The 21,906-nt window shown below is 43.3% G+C and overlaps 1 protein-coding gene across 2 annotated transcripts; it reads left to right on the plus strand.

Annotated features, from left to right (window-relative positions):
• Positions 1-931: 931 nt before the first annotated feature.
• Positions 932-17,552, plus strand: si:dkey-81h8.1 (uncharacterized protein LOC100034657 homolog). Of its 2 annotated transcripts, XM_066675215.1 has the most exons (10): positions 932-987; positions 3,089-3,189; positions 3,830-3,961; positions 4,118-4,234; positions 5,114-5,170; positions 7,663-7,800; positions 12,236-12,286; positions 13,616-13,729; positions 15,278-15,346; positions 15,463-17,552. In XM_066675215.1, the coding sequence occupies exons 3-10, from the start codon at positions 3,866-3,868 to the stop codon at positions 15,589-15,591; spliced, it is 771 nt and encodes a 256-aa protein (XP_066531312.1). In that variant the 5' UTR covers positions 932-987; positions 3,089-3,189; positions 3,830-3,865; the 3' UTR covers positions 15,592-17,552. The 2 variants fall into 2 exon arrangements, with proteins under 2 accessions (XP_066531312.1, XP_066531313.1); XM_066675216.1 differs by lacking the exon at positions 12,236-12,286.
• The last annotated feature ends 4,354 nt before the right edge of the window (positions 17,553-21,906 follow it).

Here is a 21,906-nt window from a genome sequence, read left to right on the forward strand (position 1 = left end):
TATAGTACAGGCTAGTACAGTTCTTCCAGCAACCGCCAAACCCAGACTCGTCCTTTGGGTCCCCAGATGGAGAAGTGAGATCCGTCACTCCAGAAAACACGTCCCCACTGCTCTAGAGTCCAGTGGTTGTGTGCTTTACACCGCTGCATTCAATGCTTGGTGATGTGAGGCCTGGATGCAGCTGCTGGTCCGTGGAAACCCACTTCATGAAGCTCTCTACGCACTGTTCTTGAGTGAATCTGAAGGCCACATGAAGTTGGGAGTCTGTAGCGACTGCAGAAATTTTGCGATCACTGGGCCTCAGTGTCTCTGTTCTCCTTGTTACATCTCAGTGGAGCGGCGCAATGATTTTGAAGCTGTAATTTTAAGGTACAAATGCTACCTAGTGTTCCTTAAATGCTCACAGACATACACCATGTTGATTATTAATGTATTCTTATAATTATTATTAATGCCACTAGACTCCAGTCATTGCTGCATGGCGTGGGGGTCTAATCGAATCTGCCTTGGGAATAAAACAGCACTGGTGTCCATAATTTTGCATGCGAGTCTGTGGTCTTTAAGGGGTTAAATCATCCTGGGACAGTGTTCATTTTGGGCTCCAACCTCCCTCTTTTTCTCTTTCTCCTCATCCTTCTCTCTCTCCTCTTTCTCTCTCTCTCTCCCCACTCCCCCTCTCACTCCTCTCTCTCTCTCTCTCCCCCTCCCTCTCGCTCTCTCTTTCTCTCTCTCTTTCTCTACTCCCCCCTCTCTCTCTCTCTCTCTCTCTCTACTCCCCCCTCTCTCTCTCCTCTTTCTCTCTCTCTCTCCCCACTCCCCCTCTCACTCCTCTCTCTCACTCCTCTCTCTCTCTCTCTCCCCCTCCCTCTCGCTCTCTCTTTCTCTCTCTCTTTCTCTACTCCCCCCTCTCTCTCTCTCTCTCTCTCTCTACTCCCCCCTCTCTCTCTCCTCCATCTTGTGCTCTGGGTTTTCACAGACATCCTGAAGGTAAGGGATTATTTTTCTTTGATCAAAAACGAAAAAAAATAAGAGTCTGGTTTTAAATTGCAGTTAGTGCGTGTTGGGGATGCGCATGCGCAATCGTTTTCTGGCGCAACCGGGCAAACCCCAGGGGTCAGTTTACAGTGAAAATGGTTTATTAAAATATCTGTGCACTTAGGGTCGTTTTTGCCCCTTAGTCGGGGGTGGGTGTGATGGGGTATACTTTCTGATGCAGCGCAGAGCTGAAGTGGGCTCTGCATTAGGGACCACCCTTAGACAGCAGCGCACAGCCATGCAGCATCCTGCAGTCAGCCACCGTGCATGGGCAGAGTCTGAGAAACACGTTAATCTCTCGATCCTTGGGTTCATTGGTGCGGAGCCCTGCTGCTAACATCCCTTCATAACAGAAATTAAACTGTGTGAGCAACATAACAACACGTGGGAACACCTTAAAAGTGTGTGGGGATGACTTACTAAAGCATGGAAACAGTATATTTATATTATTTAATGTGTGGGAATGACTTAATGCATAGGAACCAGATCTCTTTCAGTGACTTGTTCCCTCATCTTAAAAAGCCATGCCCATGAATTAACTTTATCTTGTTCCCACACATTATATCAATAGCAGTGCTATGTTTAAAGGCTATATCTCTTAGGCAGAGGGCTCTCCTGACTATTTAATAATGCATGGGAACAACTTATGAATATGTGGAAAACACTTAATAAGACCTAGGATTTGAATATAATTAAGCATCTCGTTCCCACATACTAATAAGTTGTTTGCATGCCTTAAAAGCTATGTCTATGATTGTGGCTAACTGAGATTCTCTCTCGCATGTTTACATTCAAAAGTTCTGTGTCTTTTAAGGTGGAACAGTGTATTACAGTAAAAAAAAAACACTAATATGTATGTAACTCAAGTGTAACTTGTCTGTACGTTTTAATTCACTATTTGAATTTCCACAGAAACCTGTTTATAACTGGAGTTGTTTAGTTTTGTAGCACTTTCTGTCTGCGTTTACTTTCATGCAGTTAGCGCTCTCCTGAATCTGGAGACATTTCCACCTTAATTAACTCGAAACAGCATAAATAAGTCAATCTTACACATCTACGGAGCAGAAATAAAGCAAGATCCCCAACTCTTTGCATGATTTTCAGTCTTTGTAGGTCTCCTCACTGCTTCTCTACCATTGGCAGAGAGAGAAGCCTAGCCTTTGTTTCTTTACTTGTTTATAGACACTGGGGCTTCGTAAACACATTAGACCGCTATTTATTGCAAACCGACTGGAGAGCAGCACGTGGTCTCATTCGCACGCCTTATTAAATAGTTCCTATACTTTACAGTGTCATTCGCGCACACTGGTTTATTTATGAAAGGAGTTCCTCAGCAGAGCACCTAGCAAAAGCATTCTGTTACATGCTAATACTATCACAGCCTTCTGTCCTTCAGAGAGCTCCAGGGGGCAGCAGTTCTGGTTTAAAGGAGACATATTGTTATTTAAAAAACATTTGTTCAGTGCAGAAAAACAGACACAACGAGCGAGCAGAAATACGAGCACTGAGTAAAAACAGAGAAAACGAGAACGGAGAAGAAAGAGAACTGAGCGAAAACAGCTAAAAACCAGAGCTTCTGCTCCTCGCTCCTCACTGCTGTGCGCTCGGGGTCGGGGTGAACAGAGAGCGGCTCATTATCATTTAAAGGAACAGGTGCTGAAAGGGGGCGTTCTGAACAGGGGAGAACACTGCTGTGGGGTTTGATCCTTGTAGGCTTTTGACCAAAGCAGGTTACAGATATTTCATATTTCATTCCACTGTGGAGAATCCGTGGGGATCCAGCACTGGTAGAAATATATATATGTGCTTATCCATAACAGAAATACTGCACTCATCAGCACTTGCAGAAAAAGCCTGAGTCATGGAATATGCCAGAGCACTGCAGTCTCTCTCTCTCTCTCTCTCTCTCTCTCTCTCTCTCTCTCTCTCGCACACACACACACACACATGCACACACACATACATACATCCGGGCACTCGGCACCTCCTCACTGCGGTAAAGTCCCCCCTCCCACACCCACCTCTGACTTTAACCCCTTCTGTGCCCTGTTAGAGCATCACCGGAGGTGTGTGTGTGTGTGTATCACGTCTCTCTTACTCTCTCTCCATCCTGAGCCGAGGAGAACTGCAGCTGCGCAGTGCGCGTGAGGAGAGGTGAGTGCTTGCTGCATCTGCGTGAAAAAGACAGATTAATATGCACACGGATGTAAACTAACTTCAGAGTCAGTAGCTCATGCCTGTGGATGTCTGCACAGTGGTGGAGTGGGGGTGTGGTGTCTGAGGTATTGAGGTCACTCACACTGAGTGAGAGAGGGGGGGTGTGTGTGTTTCGTCATTGCTCAGTTGGGGAGGGGGGGGGCTGGTCTACAGACTGCTGGAACACTACCTTAAGGATGTGACGACACCCAAAAAAGCATTAGTGAGGTCCGGGACTGATGTTGGAAAAGCACTGGCAGTAGGTTTGGACACTACCAAGTTTAAGGTCATCACGCCTAATACCTAGAGGGGTATAAAGCCCTGTGTGGAACAGTGGAACCGTGTTCCCTAGAGTGTTGGAACCCCACCCCGTATCGTATCTTTGGGAGGAGATGGCGTGGTTTTGATCCAACACCCGACCTCACTGATGTTCATTATGATTCAGTGATTTAACCCTTTCATTTCACTTTCATGCCCATCCCTTCATCTCCTCTCCTCTTTCTCCTTCCCTCCTCACTCATCCTTTCTTTTCACCTCATCCCTCCTTCAGCTACACCCAATGTCTTTTTCTGAGACCCTTCTGCCTGTATCTCTGCAGTTTCCATAGTCCGGCTCTTTAATATCGGTCAGTAAAATGGGGATCGAGACCCAGGCTCCAACGCCCCCTGCAGGAAATCTGACGTCACATCAGGTCAGGACCTTCCAGGGGGTGGAGCCTAAAGCCCTAGGGGTGAGTCACAGCAAAGTTAAAGTAACACTAGGTGGTAATTTGACCTCAATATTACAGTTTAACATCATTGTGATGCTCCACTATGGCGTCCTCTGGTGTTGGACGTGGTCAGTGGCGTGTTTCAGTGAAGTGTTTTCTCTTCTCTGTGTTCCCCAGTCGATTCAGATCATCATCGCGGTTCTGTGTCTGTGTCTGAGCATCTCCACCCTCCAGATCGCAAACGAGATCCACTTCACCCCAGACCTCGTCATCGTCGTGATCATCGCAGCACAGGTCCGATGTTTATCATCTTTAACTGACAGACAGTCATCAGACAGTAATGGGATATTATAAAAATACATTAATCAGACAATAATTAGGAATCAGAATTTAATTTATTATTCAGATTTTGATCACAGAAATCAGACATTAGTCAGATTATAATCAGACACATTCAGATATGATTTAGACAGAAATCAGACAATAATCAGATATTATTTAGACATTAATCAGACATTAATTAGGAATCAGACTTTAATCAGATATTAATCAAACAGTAATCAGACATTATTCAGACAGCGATCATGCAATAATCAGACATTAATCAAAGAAATCGGATGTGAGGCATATATCAAATAGAAAATAATTAATCAGTCATTATTCAGATTTAGATCACAGAAATCAGACATTAGTCAGATTATAATCAGACACAATCAGATATGATTTAGACAGAAATCAGACAATAATCAGATATTATTTAGACACTAATCAGATATAAATAAGACAGTAATTAGGCAGAAATCAGACATTGATTAGACAAGAGTGAGACATTAATTGGAAGGTGAGACAGTAATCAAAAATTAATCAATCATTCATCAGATATCCCCTACCACCATATATGTTTTTCTGAGACCAGACTACTTTCTACATCTCTGGGGATCGAGAACTAGAGTCCCACAGCCCCTGCTGCAAATCTGATTAGAAGCTTTTGTAATTAAATGGTCAAACTGTAAATGGTGGAGAAACAGCAGAGACATGTGATTACCTGGAAAACCCAGCCACATGGTGCATTAGAGGAATAAACCTTGATCAGAAACAGATCTTGATCAGAAACAGAATCATTTTGCCTCTAACCCTTCCACCCTGAGATGATTCTCTGCTGTGTTTCTCCAGCTGCTTGCGTCAGGCTCCATCCTGATCCACACCGGCAGGTTCCCCTCCCTCTTCTGGGTGAGTTGCATAAACCAAAGCTGCTGTAACTGTGGGGCTGGACTGCAGAGATGGTCACTCATGCCTCAGTTTCATTGTGACTTGACTCTGACCCTAAAACAAATGGCTCTGGACTCTGACGTCTGTTCACTGAAGTGTGATGTGTGGGACTCAGAACATTCATTTTATTCCGCTGTCCGGTGACTGTCTGTGAGGAGTGTGGTGTGTTCTCCCTGTGTCTGCGTGGGTTTCCTCCGGGTGACTGTCTGTGAGGAGTGTGGTGTGTTCTCCCTGTGTCTGCGTGGGTTTCCTCCGGGTGACTGTCTGTGAGGAGTGTGGTGTGTTCTCCCTGTGTCTGCGTGGGTTTCCTCCGGGTGACTGTCTGTGAGGAGTGTGGTGTGTTCTCCCAGTGTCTGCGTGGGTTTCCTCCGGGTGGCTGTCTGTGAGGATTGTGTTGTGTTCTCCCTGTGTCTGCGTGGGTTTCCTCCAGGTGTCTGTCTGTGAGGAATGTGGTGTGTTGTCCCAGTGTCTGTGTGGGTTTCCTCCAGGTGACTGTCTGTGATGAGTGTGGTGTGTTCTCCCTGTGTCTGCGTGGGTTTCCTCCAGGTGACTGTCTGTGAGGAATGTGGTGTGTTGTCCCAGTGTCTGTGTGGGTTTCCTCCAGGTGACTGTCTGTGATGAGTGTGGTGTGTTCTCCCTGTGTCTGTGTGGGTTTCCTCCGGGTGGCTGTCTGTGAGGATTGTGTTGTGTTCTCCCTGTGTCTGCGTGGGTTTCCTCCAGGTGACTGTCTGTGAGGAATGTGGTGTGTTGTCCCAGTGTCTGTGTGGGTTTCCTCCAGGTGACTGTCTGTGATGAGTGTGGTGTGTTCTCCCTGTGTCTGCGTGGGTTTCCTCCAGGTGACTGTCTGTGAGGAATGTGGTGTGTTGTCCCAGTGTCTGCGTGGGTTTCCTCCAGGTGACTGTCTGTGATGAGTGTGGTGTGTTCTCCCTGTGTCTGTGTGGGTTTCCTCCGGGTGGCTGTCTGTGAGGAGTGTGGTGTGTTCTCCCTGTGTCTGTGTGGGTTTCCTCCGGGTGACTGTTTGTGAGGAGTGTGGTGTGTTGTCCCAGTGTCTGTGTGGGTTTCCTCCAGGTGACTGTCTGTGAGGAGTGTGGTGTGTTCTCCCTGTGTCTGTGTGGGTTTCCTCCGGGTGACTGTTTGTGAGGAGTGTGGTGTGTTCTCCCTGTGTCTGCGTGAGTTTCCTCCGGGTGACTGTCTGTGAGGAATGTGGTGTGTTGTCCCAGTGTCTGTGTGGGTTTCCTCCAGGTGACTGTCTGTGAGGAGTGTGGTGTGTTCTCCCTGTGTCTGCGTGGGTTTCCTCCAGGTGACTGTCTGTGAGGAATGTGGTGTGTTGTCCCAGTGTCTGTGTGGGATTCCTCCAGGTGACTGTCTGTGAGGAGTGTGGTGTGTTCTCCCTGTGTCTGTGTGGGTTTCCTCCGGGTGACTGTTTGTGAGGAGTGTGGTGTGTTCTCCCTGTGTCTGCGTGAGTTTCCTCCGGGTGACTGTCTGTGAGGAATGTGGTGTGTTGTCCCAGTGTCTGTGTAGGTTTCCTCCGGGTGACTGTCTGTGAGGATTGTGTTGTGTTCTCCCTGTGTCTGCGTGGGTTTCCTCCGGGTGACTGTCTGTGAGGAATGTGGTGTGATGTCCCAGTGTCTGCGTGGGTTTCCTCCGGGTGACTGTCTGTGAGGAGTGTGGTGTGTTCTGCCTGTGTCTGCGTGGGTTTCCTCCGGGTGACTGTCTGTGAGGAGTGTGGTGTGTTCTCCCTGTATCCTCGTGGGTTTCCTCCGGGTGACTGTCTGTGAGGAGTGTGGTGTGTTCTCCCTGTGTCTGCGTGGGTTTCCTCCTGGTGACTGTCTGTGAGGAATGTGGTGTGTTCTCCCTGTGTCTGCGTGGGTTTCCTCCAGGTGACTTAAAAGTGTCCGTAGGTGTGAGTGTGTGTGTCACTCTGTGAAGGACTGGCGCCCCTCCAGGGTGTGTTCCTGCCTTGTGCGCAATGACTCCGGGTAGGCTCCTGACCCACCACCGCCCTGAACTGGATAAAGGTTACAGACAATGACTGAATGAATTTTGCAGTTGTTAGTAGAGTTTTTAGGCATTGTTTCCTTGTCTGGTTTTATAATGAATAAAATAAATACAATGAAAAATTATTTACACAGTTGATTATTTTATTAGTTTATTGATTAAAAGCAGCTTTAAAATCCCATCCACTCTGTTCAAAGACACAATTTTCTCTTAAAACTCTATTTGTATTGGAGCAGTTAAATAAAGAGTCAGTTACAACATGACGGCTGGCAGGCACTGAGGGTGCAGGTGGTTTTTAGCCAGAAAAGTCAAATAATCATTTTTGCTTTAATTCTTGTTATTTTATGACCTTATAAGTGTGATGATCAGACATTCAGTGTGGTATCTTTTTTGTTTAGTCACAGTTCATCCAACACCATACTTTTGTGTGTGTGTGTGTGTGTGTGTGTGTAAAGGTAAAAACGACTCTGGTTGTTCACCTGGTCAGTGCTGCCTTCGCCACGGCGGTCCTGGGTCTACTGTCCAGACACCTGCCCTACAGACAGGACACCTATCATTGTGAACACTGCAGAAGACTGGAGATATTCACTGTGGTAACCACACACACACACACACACACACACTCACACAGATGCATGAAATTATAAGGAGGAATTTCAGTCTGCATGAACAACCATTAATAAAAGACAGATAGCAGGAGTTCTGGAATGAAATGAGCTGCTGTTTACGGTCCGCTCACATCTACACTGCAGTATTAGCCCAATGACCTTCTCATAAAACATCTGCATGTATCCAGCCTCATTAATTATGCACAGTCGTGTGCAGAAGCTAAAAGAACACCCCTGTTCAAACCACACATTTTGTTGAATTTCTGAGTGAAATAAGTGACACATTTTCAGTCCTGTGACCTGCTTTGGTCCAAACCCCACAGCAGTGTTCTCCCCCTGTGTAAACAGCCCCTGTTCTGAACGTCCACTTTCAGCACCTGTTCCTTTAAATGATAATGAGCCGCTCTCTGTTCACCCCGACCCCGAGCGCACAGCAGTGAGGAGCGAGGAGCAGAAGCTCTGGTTTTTAGCTGTTTTCACTCTGTTCTCTTTCTCCTCCGTTCTCGTTTTCTCCGTTGTTACTCAGTGCTCTTATTTCTCGTTGTGTCTGTTTTGTTGCGTTTAACCTCGTCTTTGCGCTCTCACATAAACACAGGTCCAGCGCCGTGATTGGACAGACTCGGACGAGGGGGCGGGGCAATTCCAAAGTCTATGCACTTGATGTCAATTGCTGTGAGAACATGGCTAAAAACAATACACAACAGCAGTGAGACTTTTTAACACATCTGTGAACACACACATAAAGTATCTTGTGTCTGAACTCGCAGTACGAGTATAATGTTTACGGACCACAGACAATATACCTGCCTTTTTCTTTCCCTCAAAGGCATTTACACCTTTCACATGGCGACCGGGGGAATTTCACCCAGAATCATATAAGTATGGGGCAATGCATTGTTCAGATCTATTTATTCTATGCACAGGCCTCATATAACCAGCTCATATTCAATAAACCAGCTCGGTCACCCCCTCTGCTCTCGTCTCCTCTCTACTAATAACCGGGGAGTGGTGAGGGGACTTGTGCGGATCGGCTGCTGTCACAGTGCTCAGGTGGGGGCTGCATGCTGGTGGAGGTTGAGGCGACTCTCTATTGTCCCTAAGTGCTGTTGAAGTGGAACTATCATTCCGCAATGCGTTTAACAGTGGCTGTGTGTTACGTGCACAGACGTGTGTCCTCTGTAGAGAATGTGTCATGGGCTTTCACTGTCCTCAAATTTCTGCATGCCACTATGTTCTTGTTGTCTCTCATTTGCATAACAATTTTATACTGTCTGTACTGTCTTGATTTCCTGATGATAGCTCTTGACAACACCTCAAGGCTCAGAGGAATAATACAGTGTTGTAAATAATGTTAAATTATAACGTTTTAACCCTGAGCTCTAACCGCTGTGTCTTTATCTTACGGCTGATTACCACAAAGAGTAATTTCCCAGCGCTTAGTTCAGAGCAGAGAGACACTGGGATTGGACACACAATCAGAAGCTAAGGGGCGTGTGCTGAATTATGTTAATTAAGTAAATATTAATGCCATATATTTGTTTTTTTATGAGTCGTTCAAACGTGTCTAAAAATGAAGTTATAAATCTCAGTGTAAATGAAAAGAAACCCAAAACGGCTTAGTTTTAGTGTTGGTCCGGTGTTGTACGTGGGATTAAATACGTGTCACTCACATAGACACGGGTCCAGCGCTGTGATTGGACAGACTCAGACGAGGGGGCGGGGCCACTGTATAATCCCTGCACTTGACGTCAGAAGTGGAGCAGAATCAGAACGACTCGTTTTCTGGCAGAAAACTGACTGAGGGAGTTGTTTCACTGTGTGTGGGTTGGTGGGCTCCCGATCTGCACATTAATGTTAACATGCGTGTCCCTTTTAATTGTAATTAATGTATATATTTTATATAGTGTATACGTACTTTGTAGATAATGTAGTGTGTTTTCCTGCCGTGGTAATCAGCCGGATGATATGCAGCAGACACAGATTAAATAAACTAATGTTCTTTAACTGAACACTGTCATTTTTATCTTTGCGGTTGGAGTCGTATCACACTTTAGACCTCGCTGTGGGAGTCAAGACTGCTGTGCATGCTGTAAATGCAGTTACAGTTAAAGTGATTTTAAACTGATTTACAGTGTATATAACAGAGATTTCAAACGGATGTATATAGTATATAACAAATGTATCCATGGTTTGTCCTATGCCCTGTTACAGTTTTTTTCAACAATTGCAGCAATGTGTTTTCAAAGCACTGTACCAAAGTGCAAAACCCAACATCTGCACAACGTATGCATTGAGTGTATTTCTGAAGCCAGGGTTTATATTGAAAGTGTTTATTTTACAAACCCCTTTTTCAGAAAGGTTGGGACTGAATGCAAAGATGTGATTATCATTTAAACCCTATATTTTATTGAATAAAATACAAAGACCGTTTTCTACAATTTATCTACAGCACATAATATCATCCAAAAACGCAAGTTAAAACTCACAAACGCAAAGAAAAAACCAGATATAAACAGGATCCAGAAACACCGCCACCTCCTCTGGGCCTGAGCTCATATAAAATGGAAAGAGGTGAAGTGTAAAAGGGCCCTGTGCTCTGACAAATCAAAAATGTAAAATCTATTTGGAAATCAAGGATGCCACATCCTCTGGGCTAAAGAGGAGGGGAACTCTGGCTTGTTATAAGCTCACTGCTCAAAAGCCAGCATCTGTGATGGTATGATGGGGCATTAGTGCACATGGCAAGGGTGACGCACACATCTGTGAAGGCACCGTTAATGCTGAATGATACACACAGCTTTTGGAGAAACATGCTGCCATCCAGACTTTTTTTTTTCAGGGAAGGCCTAGTTCCACGTTCTGCGTGGGTTACTAATTTGGCCTCTGTCCCAAGTTATTTGTAATCAAATTTATATATTTTTAAAAACAATACTATTTTCAACAAATAAAATGTTGTCTCTGTACTATTTTCAATTAATAACAGTTTAAAGGATTTGCACATCACTGCATTTGATTTTTACTTTTCGTTTTAAACAGCATTGCAACTTTTTTGGGAATAGTTTATTTGTTGTGAGGCTCCCTTCAGGAGAGGAGTTAGGCATTTTTTTTTGTCTCTGTCAGTCTTTGTAAGTGTGACATAGTTCTAACCGTGACTTTGGGCCTCACTGTTGTCTTTAAGGTGTATTTTTTTATGTTATCCAGCTCCCTGCTTTTTGTATAGATCAAAAACGAATATACAGTGTGGGCCATTTATATGGATACACCTTAATAAAATGGGAATGGTTGGTGATATGAATACTACGGATACTAGAAACCTGTGCTAGCATTTCTCCTGTGGTGTTGCTATCAGTGTGTGAAGAGTGGGAGAAGAGGGCTGCATTGACAATCCAACACAATGGGCAGCACTTTGAACACATTTTATAAGTGGTCAGAAACTTGTAAATAACTCATGAAAGAATAAAGTTACGTTAAAACCATTGCACACCATTGTTTTTCTTGTGAAATTCCCAATAAGTTTGATGTGTCACATGACCCTCTTCCCATTGAAAAAAAAAAAAAAAAAAAAAGTTGGATCCAAAATGGCTGACTTCAAAATGGCCGCCATGGTCACCTCCCATCTTGAAAAGTTCCCCCCTCCCATATACTAATGTACCACAAACAGGAAGTTAATTTCACCAACCATTCCCATTTTATTAAGGTGTATCCATATAAATGGCCCACCCTGTAGATTATGAACTGTGCTGACATTAGCAGATTGACAACTCTATAATCAGCCAAAGCAACTGAATGGAGAAAAAAATGTTTTGTACTGTACCATGTCTCTCCCTCGTGTTTTGTCACTTTGCACAGTGTGGTGTAATTCATGGCAGGGGCGATGCTGAGTAGCACCAGGACAGATTTAATTAAAGCAACCGAAGAAGCCCAAGCAATGCCAGGCGTCAGCAGTAAAGTTTGGTGGAGGAGGGATAATGGTCTTATTGTGAAGGGTAATGTTAGTACCGAATTAGTATGTTGCCTTTGCTGAAGGACAAGAGATGACAGCTGTTAAGGAAAGGGATGGAGTGCCAACACAGGAAGAATATTGTTTTTCACCCAAAATAAAATGTTAATTTATTTGCGTTTCTATTGGGGGAATAAACTGTGTTTACCTGCATTATTAACCATCCCCTCCTGATGTTCCACTGTAATATTTTGTAATAATCTCTCATACAATTCTGACAGTTTGCACTTGGTACAGGTTTCTTTTAAGATGGAGAGAATCTAATAGTTTGAGAAAGCAATTCTAAAAAACTGTAACAGTTTTTACAGAGCTGTGAGTGTTCTCAGACAGGGCTTTAGTCTGGAGTTAAATTTTGCAAATGTCTTCTTGTTTTTTGCAAAATTTAACTCTGCTTTGTCTCCTGTGTCTGCTCTCCCGAAGCGAGATTTTTGTTACCAGAGATGCTCTAAAACGGTCGAAAGGACCTCGAAAGTAAGTAACACCTGCTCTTGTGTTTTAGGCTCTGCATGAACGCTGCTTCCCTCCCTCCATGAGGACAGTACTGAGTTTAGTGAATGTGGGCTTTTTCACGATTTCACAAATTCAGACACTTTTCTTACTGTACTACGATCATTTTTAGTTTTAGCCAATGGAAGCACAGTTTATAGTGCTGCTAATTCTCAGCCTACTGGCTTCTTATTGGGCACCTATTAACAATTTGACTCAAAGTGTATTTCCTCAATGTTGTTTGCTATGGGTATCACTAGATTAAATAAGTCCAGTCGGTGCAGCTGTTTGTGTTTGAGGTATATTTTGTGATGCTGTTGTGTTTCTGGTTTTGCACTTTGGGCCAGTGTTTTTAAAACCACACTGTAGTTATATACACAAATCTGACACCATCCTTTCATTAATGACAATCCCACGCAAAAATGCCACTACGTTCAACTGATTCAGTTTTCTTTGTCAGAAATAAAAGCACTAGATATACATTTAAGAAGAAATTTCACAGTTTTATCAGTCTGTTAGTATTGAATTATAAGATAAACCCCATGCACTTCTTTAGCCCACTTTTACCTTGTCCTTCAGCGCTCAGGACCCCCACAGAGCAGGTGTGATGTGGTGGTGGATCGTTCTCAGCGCTGCAGTGACACTGACGTGGTGGTGGTGTGTTAGTGTGTGTTGTGCTGGTGTAGAGTGGTCAGACACAGCAGTGCTGCTGGAGTTTTTAAACCCCTCAGTGTCTGGACTGAGAACAGTCCACCGACCAAAAACATCCAGCCGACAGCGTCCTGTGTCACTGATGAAGGACTAGAGGACGAGCGACACACACTGTGCAGCGACAGATGAGCTACTGTCTCTGACTCTACATCTACAAGGTGGACCAACGAGGGAGGAGTGTCTCACAGAGTGGACAGAGAGTGGACACAGGGTTTAAAAACTCTAGGCAAATGATGATACCTGCTCTGCGAGGGTCCAGAACACTGTAAAATAGGGTAGAAGTGGGCTAAAGAATTAGACCAAGCATTAGTCATTTTCTTGCTTAAAGTCTGTTTTATCTGGACGTTGAAGAATGAAGGGTGGTCTCGGATGTTGGCGCTTTGTGTTTATTTAGCGAAGCCTCTGTCAAACAGTGCTGGAACTATCACAGACCTGATGTGAATGCTGTTCTGAATGTGATTGGTCTTTACCATAGACTTAAAGCCAGCGCTGTATATGAATAATATTTTGTGAATATCAGTGTCATGTTTGTGTAGTTACTGAGCTTTTTGTGACTGTTTTTAACTCTTTCCTGTCCACGTTGGGGCTGTTTCTGTGTGTTAGCTCTTACTTGACGGCTTGCTGGCCACTCTGATACTGTTCCTGGTGGTGGAGCTGGTGCTCTGCATCGTGACCATTCTCTTTGGACTCAAGGTGTTGACCACAAGAGGCCAGCAGGTCAGTGGTGTTTACACGTCAACACTGTCTATTGTTCTGTATGGTTTATAAAAGCGTATTTCACATATATGGTTTTATTTGTTTAGCTGGAAAAACTGTTCGTATTTTCAAGAATGCAGTTCTTATTATGAATAAGTGAGTCTCCTGAAGGAATGAATAACAAAAATAGCATCCAGAATTATGTTAATAACAGAAGTTTAATAGTGTGTTGGCCTGGAGGTGGCATTTACACGTAGGTTCACAGGCTTGGTGACCACGTTATCCAAACACTTAAAATGACTACGCTAACGTTGCTGCCCTGGGCTAATTATAAAATCAACGACTGCTTTTATTATCATGACTTCATTTGGGGTTTCTCTAATCTTCCCCATTGTTGCAAAGACCACTAGGGGGCATCGTTCAACTTCTCAGAGTGTTTATTGTGACTAATTATTTGGGAGCATAGAGATGGCAACACAGGAAGCAAATGAACAAACCCAAACAATTCTGCTTTCCCCTTCCTAGTTGTGTGCGTCCAGGAGTTGATGCTTCTTAGCAATGTTATCTCCTGCTTCTGCTGACTTCATTGATGTTGGAGAATGTTTTGCTGTATTAGGTGTTAAGCTGAATTAAGTACAGGAACTCGGTGTATTGTTAGCTAGCCTAGCTGTTGCATTGTTAGCCTTTGTAGCTAATTCCCTAAATATCCAGGAGTAATTAAATTGTGAATTATTACTGACAGTGGTTAAATGTTGTCTATTTCAGCGAATGTGTTATTAAATCATTTACTCATGCACATTCTGTATGAGTTTTCCTTTGTGTTTGCTCAGCCACACATACCCATATAAATGTAATCACCTCAACACAACATCTAAGCTCTCAAGCTCTGACCTCCCCAGACAGCGAGCGTGTATCGGTCCACTGTCACACCACTGACTGTAGACCACTGCTGGTCCACCATCGGAGCACTGAGATTACTGTCCTGTACCGGATATAACTCATTTATAATCTCCTCAAACAGATTTTACATTCACAGAGACTTTTATTTTGAAAAACAAACTAATACAAATATTACCAACAACTCTGAGAGATATTTAATAATGAGTATAAGACTGATATAAAATGATTAAATGATAAAAATGTTGATACTGTGCTGATTATAATTATTTACTAATATCCTGTGTGGACCTCCAGCTTTGCCCTCAGTGGGTCAACAGTGGTCCGCCGTCTCCTTGCTCTCAGGGGCCTCACTTATTGAACAACTGTAGTGCAGTGAATTCCCTGAAGTCTCTTGTATGGCTGCGCTGTACTGAAGACAACTTAGTAAAATCACGATGTGTTTAACTCTACATCGTGTCTCTAGACTCCTGCGCTCTGATTGACGCCCCACAGCGACTGCCAGTCCCCCTAAGCCCCTTAAACTGTTCTTTTCCTAACTCATGTTGTTGAATGACTATGGAAATTTGTCTCATGGTTTCTGTCTAATTTTGCTGTTGTGGTAAATTGTTTTTTACTTTATTTAAATGTAAATGTAACTTTTATCATAACAATCATTTTTATTTTCCTCAGCTTCCATTTGTGGGTCAGCGAGCAGAACCTCCAGCAGTTCCAGCACAACCTGAGATCACTCCGGCCCAGGTACACACACACACACACACACACACACACAATCCACACAGTGTGAGTGTGCATCACTATGTAAAATCACTCCTGCTGTAAATGTATGTTAAAATTACGTGTCTGTGTCATTTCAGCAGGTGACGGTGGTGGTGACGGAGGAGCCGGAGTCAGAACTAGAGCCAGCAATAGCTGTTATTGAAGAGGCCCAGACTCCGCCCACCGAGCCTCAGGTGGAGCCCATTGACTCTATAGCCGAGGTCTGACCCAGGGTCACATGATCCCTCTTCTCCAATCAGAGAGGGGAATGTGGGATCCGAAGGGGGTCACTGTGGGGATGTGGTTCAGAGGAAATGGAGGTTTCGATCAAAGCAGGCTGTCCCTTAAAGGGTCTATATCCTGACGATTACTAAATTAAGTCATTTTTATCTAGTACACGTCCATCATTAAAGTTTCAGAACGTACTCTTCTCTCTACTCCTTATTAGGAAGCTAAACTGCAAACACAGTTCATTTGGGATTCACCGTGTTTGTGATTTCACAACCATGAGCTAATTTACATAAACCTGTTTAGCTTATAGCACTTAAGTGTCATCCAATCCCTGTGAGTTTATATAAGGCTAGCCTTAGATTTTAATGAATATAATATTTTGTTATAGGATTTAGACCAAGACTGATTTTAGAAGGATGTGTGGTACCAGGCTGCCAATCAGAGCTGAAGTCATTTGCATATATAAGCTTTGATAATAAGTAATAATGTTTAATTCTAAGTGACAAACAGAGTTCGTAAAACAACACACCGTTAACCAGTGGACGTCAGGGGAAACCTTTTTTTTTAATTAATGAGAATCAATAAAGCGATTTGTGGACACTGTGTGCACTTAATAATAGAAAAGATTCTTTCAACTGAGTCAAAATGATCGGTGACTCTTCCTGTCCAGTTCACTAGAGAAAGCAAGAGGGACGTGAGAGTGAGGGCAGCGTGGCCTGCTCCAAAATAAGTAAAGGGCATATACAGAAATCAAGTGTTTGAATGTGAACGGATGAAGCAGGCTGTGGTCATCGTTCCTATGGCCTTTTTTAACAAGTGGGTTTTACCGGTTCCCAAAATGTGGCATTAACCAAGAGCAGCAGTGTGGAGCGCCAGTATGGGATCATGCCCTTTGAAATACATTTAGCGGTCAGTGCTTTGAGGAAACTGTCCTGAACCTCAGCTCCAAACTGATTCCTGAACACGAAGAACTCCTGTACAGTAAAGTCCAATATATTGGTACATGTTCAAATATATACGACTTATATATATACATTTTTTTCTGAAAAACTGAATGTGTTTTTTGTTATATAATCTGTAGACATCTCTAAATGTACAAATCTCTCACTGTAATCAGACACTTGCTCCATGGGTTGTATTTTGGCCATTGGTCGCCATATTGGGGTCCGATTGTCTGGGTTCAGATTGCAGCACTAGTGTAAACAGATGGATGTGAGTAATGAGTAAGTACCCAATATGGCGGCTACTGTACGCAGTGACATCACCTACCCCATGGACAGACTGATTGAATGTGATTAGACCTTGTGATCAGACCCGTCTTCCACTAACATTTTTCACAGTTGCACTAATCTAGTCATACACCAATTGGGAAATGTGTTGTATGTGATACAGCGCAGGAGTGAGTGGTATTGTGTGTGTTACCACACAGGGCGCTGGATTGTTGCCCCGTGTCCACTGTCATAGTAGAACAGCAGTTGACGAGTCTCTATCTTGAGTTATTACACAGAACCCAAACTGAGACGTTTCTATCAGTGCCTTGGGGACCTGTTCTGTTCTTGATATAACAACATCAAATAGTTTTGTTTTAATACACACCAATAAACCAAGTACTTACTCCTCTCTGTCCAGTGTTTCAGAGAATGGCTGACTACAGTGTAATAGTCAGTTTTTCTGAAGATTCTTTACATGCTGTGGTTTCATTTCTCATCGAAATCTGTTGAACTTAGTGCTCCACATTAAAAGGTTTCACAGAAAAGCACTTTGCTGGTATTAATACACCCCTAGTCTCTGTGTCACTGCACTGTAACATTCCTGAGCTTTTCCACTCTCTTCACTGAGTCTGTCAGTTGCTCTCATGATTGTGCTGCACCGTCATGTGTTGGTCACTGGGTGGCAGCATATGAAACTGCACTAAAGTTGTGAAAGTGATGATAAAGCTGTTAACCCATAAAAATACCCTGAGATGTACACGTCGAGGCGTACCGTGTCTTATTTATTTTTTTATTTGTGAATGACTGAGAGTGTGTTACATTGTCCGTAAGTCCCCCACAGAGCAGGTGTGATGTGGTGGTGGATCATTCTCAGCGCTGCAGTGACACTGACGTGGTGGTGGTGTGTTAGTGTGTTTTGCGCTGGTGTAGAGTGGATCAGACACAGCAGTGCTGCTGGAGTTTTTAAACCCTTGTCCACTCTGTGAGACACTCCTCCCTTGTTGGTCCACCTTTTAGATGTAGAGTCAGAGACAGTAGCTCATCTGTCGCTGCACAGTGTGTGTCGCTCGTCCTCTAGTCCTTCATCAGTGACACAGGACGCTGTCGGCTGGATGTTTTTGGTCGGTGGACTGTTCTCAGTCCAGACACTGAGGGGTTTAAAAACTCTAGCAGCACTGCTGTGTCTGATCCACTCTACACCAGCACAACACACACTAACACACCACCACCACGTCAGTGTCACTGCAGCGCTGAGAATGATCCACCACCACATCACACCTGCTCTGTGGGGGTCCTGAGCGCTGAAGAACAGGGGGGAATGGGGGTGAACAACGTATGCAGAGCAACAGATGGACAACAGTGGTTGTAATGTTAAGGCTGGTTGGTGTATTATTCCGTGTGTGTAATCCCTGGTTCTGACTGTGCTGCTGCTCTAATTGCACTATTGAGGTTTCCAGGTTCATTTACACACAGGACATTCTGATAAGAAAATAGCAGATAAAACACTGACGCACTTTTCCACACATACAACTCACAACACACTAATAAAATAATCCACCAGAGCGCTGAGAGCCTCGTAATAAAGAGCTCCTGGAGTTCAGGACACCTGCTCTTCCAGCTTCCCTTCTGAAATGAAGGGTACCAGTAGAGAGTTGCTTCCCCTTTAGTGCAGTAACAACATCTGAGTGTTGTCAAGGCTTTATTCTGGACACTGGAACATTTCTGTGAGGGTCTGATAGCTGTCGTGAGGTCGTGAGCCTCCATTTCATCACAGGGGTATTGATTGAATGGTGCTCCACCAACATCCAAGTCTTAGCTCTAGCCAAAACATGGCACAGCGTATGATGACTTCAGAGTAATGTTTGTTCCACTCTATTAGCTGAATTCACCCATTAATATGGTACATTTGGAAAGATTGTGTGTGTGTGTTCCCAGAGTGATTCCTCTTTATAGATATGCGTGATGCTGGTGAAGGTGGATGATTAATTTTTCTCAAATAATGCCTTTGTTCTGCGCTGTGATTAGTGTGTGACGCAGAAAGAAAGCTAAAGTTAGAAACAGACTCCGCCCCTTTAACTTTCTTCTTTGAAACCAGCTCCAGGGTTGCGGAGTCTGATTATTGATATCAGTGTATCCACTGGAATATCACAGAGGGACGGAGATACTATTCATATTCATTTCACTGTTTCTGGTGCTCATTTTTTATTGAAATTTAAACCTGCTTTAATTCAGATGCTCTGTGATTGCAGGAGGTTTACGCTCTGGGAAATATACTCTGTAGCTGCGCTCGGCATAGTGCACTTGTTAACTCATTCACCACACTGATAGGCCACCTCTGGTAAGTATGTGTGTGGCACTGCTGGCCCACTGCATGTGAACCGTGGCCCACATGCTACAACCCGGTTCCAGAACAGTTGGGACATTTAGGTCTCTATGATATTCAAAGCTTTATTTACAAGACAAAAGTGCACAAAAAGTTGTCACTGACCAGTTTAAAAGTATTTTGAAAATATAAACACATCATACATTGGAGGCAGATATGGGCTTTAGAACAATCTACAAAGTCATGCTGTTGCTGCACATGCAGAATGACACCTTGGTCTCTCGTGCTGAAATAACCATGGACTCCCCAGGAAAGTAAATCACCATGAAGAAAGTATATATTTTTCTAAGGTCCACTTCCACGTTGATATTACCTGATCACATAAACAAGTCACCGATGCCATGGACACTGATGCCCACCCATACCATGACAGATTGTTGGTTTTTGCACAGTGGACCATTAAATATGAGCTAGGAACCATATCTCAGCAGCATTTCTGCATAATGTTGATATCTGTCATCCTCCTGTGTAGTGATTTCATGTTTCAATTCTTAAAGTTTGAATTAATGACAACAGTTTTTCCGAGTACACAGTGTCTCATGCAATGCCATCTGAGGGCTTAAAGGTCATGATTATTTAACACTACGTCTGTGATCCAGATCGAATCATCCAACATCTCCTCACAGCAATGTTCAACCATCTAGTTAGCTTTTATCCCACAACTGTATGAGCTTTAAATGCCCCTTAAGTAGTTGGTATCTGTTTAATTTTAAGGGCCTGTGCAATTTTATTGTCAGAATATAGCTTTCATGATCTTGTCTTTTGCCTCAGTTTTGTATGTTTTAAGGTTTTCTTTATAGTATTATTTCTTATTTATTTACACAGTTATTATTATTCCTTAAATATTTACTGCTCTTTTGCACTGTAGAGAATTACACCTAAATTTTGTTGTACATGTTACGAGGACAATAAATAATCTTAATTCTAATTCTAAAACCTTCCCAGAAGAGTAGAGATTTGCACTGAAGGAAACGCAAACAAATCTCATGATTAATATATCCTTCGTTTTAGAAGAAATGTTGGATGAAGAGGTTTGGACATTCAGTGCAAGGACTTTGAAAAGCTTTTGCGTGCTCGAGTCTCACTCTTAGACGTTCAAGTTCGGGTGAACAGTACGCGGCGTTACTACACGTTTAGAGGGGAATCAGTAATATGTCATGAGCGGGGGACGCTGTGGCTGAGTTCAGAGGTGTCCTGTTGACCTTGTGAACAGCAGAGAAACACAGCGGTTCACTGGAAAGAACCAAGGTTCAAAGAATCAGGAACGGAACCGGTTCAAGAGTTCATTTGGTGGAAAAGCGTTATGGTTGACAGCAACAAATCAACGATTCATTGATTCCGATTGGTTAAACAAACCTCATGATCTGATTGGTCCAGCTAAAGCTTTCCTATTGGTCCATCAATTGGCCGTCAAAATAGGGTCTTAAATCTTAGATTCGCACACGCAGCAGAGACGACGAATGTGTGGATTTTTAAACTCCCACTGTTACATTTGGAACCTTAAAAAGGTTTGCTGTTGCACATTTTAAGCCGTTTGAGAAGGTACTGATTCACACATTCACGATACTTGATTTACAAATGCAAATCTTTTTTCCATATTTGTGATTTTAAATTATTATTATTGTTGTTGTTGTAAATTTGTGCATTCCAATACATTAGTGGATTTTAGTTTTACGTGTCTGTAGTTGTTCAAATGTAGTTACAAAGTTCATTACATTTGTGAGTATTGTTTTATAAACTCAATCTTTTTGACACTTTTTTGACTCCATAGAACAGAGGCTTATTCTCATTTAAAGGAAGAGGCGCTGTTCTGCACAGGGCTGTTTAGACCGGGAGAACGCTGCCATAAGGATGTTACAGACATTTAATTAAGACCCAGGACAGCGTTCCCTTGTCTAAAAGGGAGTTGTGATATTTAGCAGTTCTACACATTTATGATATTCTCCTGTGGGAGAATGTGAGAGGAACGTTACTCTGGAAAGAGGGACAGTGTTTGGTTACACCTAGCATTGTGAGCTTGACCTTTTGGTCTTTATTGTTATCCGTTTCTTGATGGACGACTAATTAATCACAGTGTAAATGACCCTTATCGAGGAACGAGCGTACGGAGAAATGATCCTGTTTGGAATCGCTGATAATGTTCCTCACTGATAAAGGTTTTGGAGCTTTTGCTTGCAGTTCATAACTGCGCTGATTCTTTATTATGCAACGTTTGCTGGTTTGGACCTGGGGCTATGATTCAATTGGTGGAGGAAGGTTTTTCACTGTAAAAAGGATTTCCTCACATGGATAGAATAGTATGCTGTGGTCAGGAAATACAGGAGATTATCCGTCAGATAAAGATAAGAGTCTGTTTTTCATGGCCTTGTGTATGTGAACGGCAGCGTGAAAGGCACATGAGAGGTCTTCTTACCTCAGCAGTGTTCAAGTGAAATATCATTAGGCTAATGCCACTTTAATGCAGGCCTGGATAAGAAAGGAAATAAAGATTAGTGTGGATGCGGGAACATCAGGGCGTGACGCTGGCTTTTTACTTCTGTGGTGATTGAAAGGACATTAATCCCACAGAACCTGATACACTGCACTATACAGGGTTCATTAAGGACTATAGGGGGTTAAAGAGGGTCAGTATTCTGCACGTGCGAATGTTTTTACATTTATCTGCTGAGTGTTTACTTGAGCCTAGGCTTTTGTAAGACTGCCACACCAACACTGCA

This window comes from Hoplias malabaricus, chromosome 6 (assembly GCF_029633855.1).
Source record: "Hoplias malabaricus isolate fHopMal1 chromosome 6, fHopMal1.hap1, whole genome shotgun sequence".
In the NCBI taxonomy this organism is placed as follows: Eukaryota; Metazoa; Chordata; class Actinopteri; order Characiformes; family Erythrinidae; genus Hoplias; species Hoplias malabaricus.